Consider the following 9264-nt stretch of genomic DNA (forward strand, 5'->3'; position numbering starts at 1 on the left):
TTCTGATGCGGCGGTGCTTTCTGATGAATTTGCACTTACTCACCGAACTGTCTTTGCCTCTGGGTGCCAATCTAAAACTTCCCAGGCTACAGCTCAAGGTGCACTCCATGCAAAGCTTAGTGGATGCCCTTTTTTGTTTAATGTCCATGATTTTGGTTAGAAAGAGAGGAAGGTAAGACTTCTGTTGTTTGTTGAAAACTTTGTTTTGTGAGTTTAGAAAGTACTCTCCCTAAGTTAGAACTTTTATGTTTGTTGTCTTGGCCTGGTCTTGGACTTCATTATCTTATTTTATGTAACAAATGCAAAAGTGATGGGATTCACAAGAAAGCTGAGGTTCAAAGCTTTCAAATGATATCATGTGTAGTTCACTGTTCCACAACTTATGAATTTTTTACAACAACTTTGATGTAATTTTGAAAGCACTGGTGGTTAATTTTTTTTTTTAAGAATTTGAGTATTTTAGTTTCCATTTTTTAAATGTTTTATTTATATACTTCAAAGTAGTAAGGTGGAGAACAATAAAGAACAACAATACCATATTGCACTATATATTGTTTTAAGAACAAACTGAAAATTGTAATAAACAGTAAAAACTAATAATAATAACAATAATAAAACAGTGAAGAATATGAAGAAACCGTGAATATGAATATATAGCGTCATAACAATTGGCCTTGTGCATTACATTTGGCAGAGGACAAATATGAGAGTGAACAATATGAAACATTCATATCCACATGACTTAGTTATGCATACACATTTTGCAGATGATGATAGAATGTGCTTTGCATGTAAAAGCATTGCATTTTGCACAGACTGAGCTTGTTTTGTTTTCTTTCAGGAAACAGTAACGGCATCTCTTTCTCATGGGGTAGGGGCCACGACGAGCGGAGGGGCCAGGTGCTGCGAACGGGCCAGGTAAGTCTGCTGCAGATGTACTCCGGGACTGAATCAAAAGGCTTAGACTGACTGGAGTTCGGGGAATGTTCTTTCGTCGTAGCATTAGTGGTAACACCAAAGCTCTCCCCAGATCTTCTAGAAACAGCCTTCGTTTAAACTGTTTCCCTCTGTTCCATGATGGGTTAATCTGACTCCACAAAACAAAGGCATTCAGTGCAGAGACATCTAGGATGTTGGCAAATATTGCCATGGGCCAGTGATGTATTTTTCTTTTGCAGGTGTATGCTGCAGCCATCTGTATAAGACATACAAAAAAGGAAAAAAAATAGCTCCTCTAGACAATGAAATTACTTTCTCTGATTGTAAAAGTAACACATAACCGTTCATTTTTTATGTGCTATTTGACACTAAATTTACATTTTTAATATATTGTTAATTATCAAATAAATAAATGTATTAATTCTTAATAATTACATTTATAAATAATGTATAAAAATAAAATACCTTGTCTAAGTTGTCAACTCCTCCTTTGGCCCTGTTGTAGTCCAGGATCTTTGACGGCTTATCATCCTCATATTTGTCCTTCAGCATCTTAATTACTTCAGCATCCGAATGTTGAGTGCTCATTAGAAGAACATTTTTCCTCTTCTTTTGGCAGGAAGAGACAAGAGAATGCGTCTCTGTCAAAACAAAGAGGGAGGAGAAAAGCTCCCTCTCTCTTGTTGTCAAAAGTGCAGGTGGGAGCTCGGGTCGGCTTTTTCTGACCGTTCCCACCATGGTCAGCTTCCTTTTTAGTTGCTCACTTCCAAGAGCATATGACCTGAAAAAATTGTCACACGTGATTGTATGACCCTGCAGACCTTCTGTCAAATCCAACACAACCCACATTCCTTGATTTTTTTTCTCAGCCTGCCCACTTGCAGCTTTTCCCGTGTGGAGAATTTAACAGCAGGACTGTTCGGAACAAACAAGAGACTTGTGAACAACCATTACAAAGCATACAAACAGTCACGGCTCATCCAGATAATGACACACAGCATAAATTATGTAAACTTTTGAACTGGGTCATTTTCGTAAATTCACTTTTTTTATTTTGTTGTGTGGTCTATATGTAAACCTCATGTTGTGTTTGGGTCATTATGACCTGGGGCCCGTACCATGATGGTGGCTGAACAAATTCAGGGTTACAGGATTAGTTTTGAGTTGACAAAACCAAACCAGTCTAATCCGGCTTTGTTGGTACCATGGAGCTGATCATCAACTTTCTCTGTCAACTCAGGCTTTATCCTGAGTTAATGGAGCACATGAAAGTGTGACATCAGTAATGAGCAGCCAATCACATGCCTTAAAACTGTGATTCACTTCTTGTGAGAGAGTCAGTGCGAAGATTAAAAGATTGAACAATATGAAGAATTTAAACCCATTTACACAGCACGATCATGAAACAATCTATCCATGAAAGAGGAAAACATATCTTACCATGAAAACCATATCTTACCACTAAAAGCCAAGCCACTTTCATGGTACCTAAAACCCAGAGTTGGCACAAACTAAACTGTAACTTACCTGGCTAGCCTGCTAAACCGGCTTCATGGTAAACGCCCCTGGAGCATGAAAATAGCCACAGAAGCTGGCATGGTGTTAAACACAAACAAACATTGACTTGGATAGGATTCCCCCCCTCCCCGAAAATGTTAATATCACATCTAAGACTTACTGACTTTGCTCACAGTGTATAACAACTTCCTAAAATTTTTCAGATATTTTTTGTACTTTGAATTTTTTTCTCTGCTAATTTTCACTTGTGGTGTTCCCGGTCAAAAATGACGAGCCTACAGAAATAGCATATAAATCTCTCATTATGCTATATTATCACCATTATTGATCTGATTGATTGAAGGCCTCATTAATATGAGTTTATGCACCTCTGTTTTTGAGTAAAAAAGCATTATTTGTACATAATTTTGTTAATATTCAGTAAAATATGGGGGGAAATGCACTGTTTGTCACACTAGTGTGCCTTAATATTTAAGCAGGAAGTTTGTTTTGAAAGGCTTTTATCTTGTAAATGGAACAAAGTCACATTTGTGGTGTTCCTGGTTAAAAAAAATAAAATTAAATTAAAGCATATAAGTGTGATTAACAGTATATTTCCCCCATATTTTACTGAGTATTAACAAGATTATCTACAAATAATGCTTATTTAACGGCTAAAATCTTCTCACCTGATTAATTGTTTTTGTTTTCTCACGATGTGGGGCATGCTTTAGAGTCATGGCAATCATCTCCTCCACACTCTGTGATTTGTGGTGTGGGTACACCTTACTGCAGGCACCTTCAAATAATAATTACTAGATCACCGTAATTTGTACTTTCTATATGCATTCTAGTTCTATCTCTGAAGTATTAAAATTCATCGCATTTTCAAAACAGACTATTGCAACTCTGAATATTTAAATACTGAGAACGAATTGTGAACAACAATATGCATATGTAATCGAAGAGATTCTGTCTCATTCCAGTGCACTTTTTGTAACCTTAGAGACAGACAAGTTGTCATGAGTAAAGATTTGATGCTTACGTATTATCATGTCATTAATCAGAAGTTTCTGAAATGGTCTTTTTCCTTTTCTCCCTTTGTAGCTGTACTCTGCCCATAGGGAATTTTCTCCAATTTTATGCAGCATTCTCCTTATGCCATCCCCCAAACTGCCTCCTCTCTGAAGACAAAGATATTGCATCTACAAACAACAACAACAATCAGTTATTAAAGCACAGTGCCGGAAGTGCATAGCATAATGTAAAACAGCATAGTATGATATGTTTCAAGACCTGTCAATCACGTAATCATATCTCTTGCACTTCCGTATATAAAAAAAGAGAAACATTTTTCTACACATGAAATATGAAAGAAAATAGACCAATAATTATGAAGATAGGTTTTCTGTGTGCCCCTCTCTCAAATATTATGGAAGTAAAAAATAAAATAAAAAAAATATATAGGGGTCAAAATAGAACTTTAATAAAATATAAAAGTAAATCAATAAATTGTAATTAAATTGTATTATTTACAAATTACAATTGTAGCTCTAAACAGTTACCTATGGCTATGATTTTATTGATACAGTTGCCTGATTGATTTTATGGTCTCAAGCATTCAGAAATCACGCAAAAGAAAATTAAGCAGTTTTACTACAATAAAACCATGGTTCATTTTTGTAAGGGTTGTGATGTTCACATGTTTTTTTGTTGAAGAAATTAGAGGCTGTGTCATCTCACAAAAAGGTGGCCAAAAATGGAAGATTAAGTGGATATCTGAATTAAATGTTTGGTCAGTAGTGATTAAACAAGGATTTGATTGTCCTAAGTGTAATAGCAGAAATTAGGCCTTTGGCTCCCTTTGCAGGCATTTGTAATAAAATAGTAACGTACACATATTGTTTATTTTGTATTAAATTATGTACTTTAACAGTGTTATTCAGTGAAACCATATTATAAATTATTGCCTCATTGTTTTTATGTAATGCATTTTAAGTCATGTAATTTAATTTCATTCACGTGTTTCATAAACACACAATCCTTTCTGGCTTACAATCCACCATCAAAATGATACATTTAATTATTCTAGCTGCTGTGAGAAAAGGCTATAAACGATCTGCCACCTGCAGGATCCTCACATGTGATAGCCTACTAGGCTTTGTTTACAGACTTGACGTTATGATGCAGTGCTATACTCGAATTTCCTGTGAAAACCTACCCGTACCACTCAAATTAGAAAACATTATTATAAGCTTACCGTTGTGAATCAGACTAAAGTAAGGCAATAGTTTTGAACACTGGCTGGTTATGTACTTGCTCAAATATTGATTTCGGATCATTTTTAACCAAAAAAAGTTACGGACTGCAGCTTCAAGTATGAAAATGGTTCCTGCTTTTTGCCACGCTATTGCAATAAATGTATGTGTTCTCTACCCATTATCAAACGTATAATTGAACTTACCTTTTTGCAGGACATAACTGCCAGATGGTCTAAAAAAACAAATAAACAAAAGTTAATGATACACATCTATAGTAGTGGCAAAATAAACTACTGCTGAATTAGTCGGTTCATTAGTATTATTTAAATTAGTATTATTTAAATAACAAAAAAAATGTATGTGATGCGCTGCAAATTTGCTCTAAGTGAGATTAACATAATTAATCATAACGGGTTGTTATCAATTATATATCCATCTTCAGGAATTAGCTGTAGCATTAATAGTACAATAAAATTATTAGTTCGCCTGCAGTACGGACAGTTTGTCGTCTATTGACTGTAAGGAAAATTATTTCTCTGGCCACGACAAATAATTTCCTTACTGAAACATTGCTCCTCGAGCATGTAACAAGACCGGACGTTAAAGTGACCTCGTTCTGAGAGCAGCAGACACAGACAACCAAGTGTGAATACTTATGGATGTTTATTAAACTACACTACAGGGGAACATGTAACATAGAACTAGACACAGACATACACACATTAAACATGGATGCCAACGCAAGGAAGGCCTGGAGAGAGAGAGACTTTTTTGACTTTTAAGGTCTCTTTTATTACAAAATTCTTTTTTTTTTTTTTTTTTAATTCACAGATACATCATGAGTAAGAAAAAGGAGAAGAAAAAAAAACAATAGATGTGTAAAAAATAGACATACAGATACAAACGTAAAACTACAAAACTGACCCTTCAAACGTAAATGATCAAACAGTCATCAGAGTCAGCTTCACAAATACACTGGTTTAATCCCCATTTTTGTTTGAACATCTGCAAATTATTTACCAACTTATAATAACTATACTCTATATTAATGCAAGATTTTATTAATCCCTTTAAAATTAGAAGAACATCATTTGAGCCCCTTTCAGTCAATTTACTTTTTCTTGACAACCATATAGCCATCTTGGCTTGCCCAAATAAATAATTTAATAAAACATGACTCTCCCTTCTACTTCTACTGTACTTTGGTCCATAAATAAACAATTCAGGTGTAAAAACCTCCCCAAGTGTTTGACACCACTCCTCCAACTTATAGAATAACTGTTGTAACCTCACACAATTAAAAAATAAGTGAAAAACTGTTTCTGATATACCACAAAACATACAACCCTCCCCTGCCTGTGGATCAAGGTGCGCTCTGTGTCTGTTCGTGGCTATTATACCATGCACAATCCTCCACTGCAAATCTCCAGTTCTTTTCTCAATAGGAGGTTTGTACAGGGTCCTCCAGCAGCCTTTGGGGGAGGTACTTAACCCAAAGTTCTCTTGCCATTTAGACTCCCTCACGCTCTGAAGTTGAAGAAGATTTGACACCTTCACACACAGTACATAAATAGCTTTCTTTCCAGCATTGCTAAAAAGTCCCAGCTGAGATGTCTTAAAAGAAAGCAACCCATTGTCCATTTCCAACCAAGTTCTCATATCAGATGAGAAATTCAGCTCCGGGAAGACAGAATTATCTTCCTCCCCAACACATGTCTCTAAGGATAGTCTATAGTCTGGTGGTAAAAACTCAGTTATTTGAGTCAACAATCTCTCCGCCACCCGAACTGATCTCATGCCCAGCTTTGATGCCAAGTTCTCAGCAGAAATCCATCCATCCTCAGAAACAAAATGTCCAATTTTAGTCATTTTTGCCGACCACAGTGCTTTCCTGAGGGACATTGAATTCAAAATGTCCAAATCCAGTGCAGAATTAAAAAACAATGGTTCTTCCTTCAACCAAAGACCCTTCACACCATTTGGCTCCCGAGAGAATCTAAAAGTTATGCATGATCTTAGCATCGACCTGTAAAAAGATGTCAATCCTGTCAGGTCTAGTTTTTCGATGTCCATAAGAAACAAGTGGCGATCAAATCCCATGCTGCCCGCTCTCCTCAGGATGGCACAGGCTACCCCAGCCCAGCTCACATCCTCCCCATATAAGAGTCTCTGAGCCGTTTTAAGTCGAAAAGCTCTGACTCTGGATCTGATATCAGCCATCCCTTGTCCGCCTTCCTGTAATGGCAGATACAGCACCGAAGCCTTCAGCCAATGTTGTCCTGACCAGAAGAAATCGACCATACGTTGCTGAATTCCTCTAACTAGGTCTTCTGGAGGTTCTAGAATCATCATTTTATGCCACAAAGATGATGCGACCAGGTTGTTACTGATCAGTGTCCTCCCCCTATAGGACAACTGGGGTAGCAACCATTTCCAGTGAGACAACCGAGCGCACACTTTCTCCACTAGGCCCTCCCAATTTTTTCCCCTATATTCTTCTGTCCCTATAAATACCCCTAGATATTTAAAACCCGCTCTCCCCCACTGTAAACCACCAGGTACTGAAGGACTGATAAAATCTCGGCCACACCACAGAGCATCACCTTTTTGCCAGTTAACTTTAGCAGAAGATGCTTTTCCATAACATTCCAAGCCTTTTCTAAACAAATCAACTCTTTTCTGGACGAAAATAAAGGAAAAGCAGGTGTTGAAGTAGGTGATTTTTTCCCTGACATTGACAAGTTTATTTCTTCTGTGATGGGGGCTAGGAAAGTGAGTAGTCTTGAGGAGCTTTCACAACAGAAGCGGTTTCGTCTTAAGAAACATGTTACTGTTCTTAGACAAGGAAAACAGACAGGGAAAGCGAGGGGGAAAACGAAATAACCACGATGGCTTGTTTTTCTTATTCTTTCTGCTTTTTCTTCCTTCTACTCCCTTTGCTTATGGAGATCTTGTGGGTGGGATCAATCAATGTTAATGGAACGAGGGATGGGAGAAAAAAACAGTTTTTTGTCGGAAATTATACGACGGAAAGATTTGGGCGTTGTTTTTCTGCAAGAAACTCATAGTAGTCAAAATAATGAGGTTGATTGGGGATTTTGGTGGAAAGGGGAGACCATTCTTAGCCATGGGACTAATTTAAGTGCAGGAGTGGCTGTGCTTTTTCCCCCTACACTTAAAGTTACAATTTTATCAAAAAAAGAAGAGGTGCCAGGGAGGTTATTGGTTGTAAGGGCTGAAATTAGGAATTTTTCATTTCTGTTTGTGAACATCTATGCCCCTAACAATGGAGCAGACAGAGTACAGTTTTTCACCAAATTAGGAAATATTTTAAAACAACAGCAGGATGGTGATGTTATTGTATTGGGTGGAGATTGGAACTGTACATTAGACTTTACACAAGACCGGAATGGAGAAGAGCCTCATCCACAGTCAGCTTTGTGTTTAGCTAATATTATAAATAATCTTAATTTTTCAGATGTATGGAGAGAGCATAATCTTTCAGAGCAGCAGTATACTTGGATGAAAATTAGTAATGGTAGGGTTTTTGGGGCACGTTTGGATAGATTTTATACAGTATATCACAGAATGGGAGAAATAAGGTTGTTACAGCTATTATTCCTACTACCCTTTCCGATCATAAACTTATTACAATTGAGTATATTTTAACTGAAAGAACTCATAAGAGCTATTATTGGCATTTTAATGTTAAACTTCTGGAAGATAAACAATTTAGTGAGAATTTTAAACTTTTTTTGGGAGACCTGGAAAAGTGTTTCACATAAAATGTGATTTTATTTATTTTATTTTTTTTTGTAAATTTTTATTGTAGTAAAGGCATGGAAGATAACGAACATATTCAATATACAACCTAGGCTACTATTCCTGGAAAACAAAGTTTATTTCATTTGTATACTTTTAATATTGTTTTTGTCCTACTGTTTATTTATTTTTATTTACCAGTTTTATATTTGCAAAAGTCTTTTTTATTTTTGTATCAAGGAATTGTATTTATGTACTAAGTATTTTTTTCTATTTGTCTCAGGGCTGCATCGCTTTATTTTCAAGGTTTTTTATTTTTATTTTTCAAGGTTTACATTTAATTCAGTAATTCAAGATCTATTTAACTGTCTACTGCAGTCAAATAGGAAAAGTAGCACAAAACGGTAAACTAGAATCAAATCTATGCATAAAATAAATTTAAATTTGATTCAAAATCGTGAATAGTTTTTAAATCGAATCACGACCTCAAGAATAGATCTGATTCCCGTAGTATTAAAAAAGCTAATAGCAGAACTGCCCTCACCCATTATTGTCCTTGTATATCAGTAATTCAATTTCAAAATCAAAATAAATAGCATGTAATATAAATATTGTTAAAATTATGTATATATGTATACACTCAACTGCTTTAAACATGCTATAGTAGTATGGTAAGATGAGGGAAGATGCCACCCTTAAGAACAATGTGAATTTACTTGTAAAATTAAATTGTAACATATTTAGACAGAAATGTAGCATGTATAGGATGATGACGATGATGCATCAGCCAGTGTGATGAGGGAAT

At 36.0% G+C, this 9264-nt stretch overlaps 1 protein-coding gene across 1 annotated transcript; it reads right to left on the reverse strand.

Annotated features, from left to right (window-relative positions):
• Positions 1-425: 425 nt before the first annotated feature.
• Positions 426-5521, reverse strand: LOC131538063 (uncharacterized). The gene is made up of 4 exons (XM_058771874.1): positions 4901-5521; positions 3482-3641; positions 1405-3235; positions 426-1195 (listed from the first exon to the last, which is right to left on the reverse strand). Exons 3-4 carry the CDS (start codon positions 1786-1788, stop codon positions 743-745), a joined length of 837 nt encoding a protein of 278 aa, XP_058627857.1. The 5' UTR covers positions 1789-3235; positions 3482-3641; positions 4901-5521; the 3' UTR covers positions 426-742.
• Between the last annotated feature and the right edge of the window lie 3743 nt (positions 5522-9264).

This window comes from Onychostoma macrolepis, chromosome 03 (genome assembly GCF_012432095.1).
Source record: "Onychostoma macrolepis isolate SWU-2019 chromosome 03, ASM1243209v1, whole genome shotgun sequence".
NCBI lineage: Eukaryota > Metazoa > Chordata > Actinopteri > Cypriniformes > Cyprinidae > Onychostoma > Onychostoma macrolepis.

Excerpts from the sequence above, each read along its gene's own strand:
- LOC131538063 (XM_058771874.1), bottom strand. The coding sequence starts at position 1,788 with ATGTGGGTTGTGTTGGATTTGACAGAAGGTCTGCAGGGTCATACAATC. Across the intron at positions 1,196-1,404 it reads GAGTTGACAACTTAGACAAG|ATGGCTGCAGCATACACCTG; the intron begins GTATTTTATTTT and ends TGTCTTATACAG.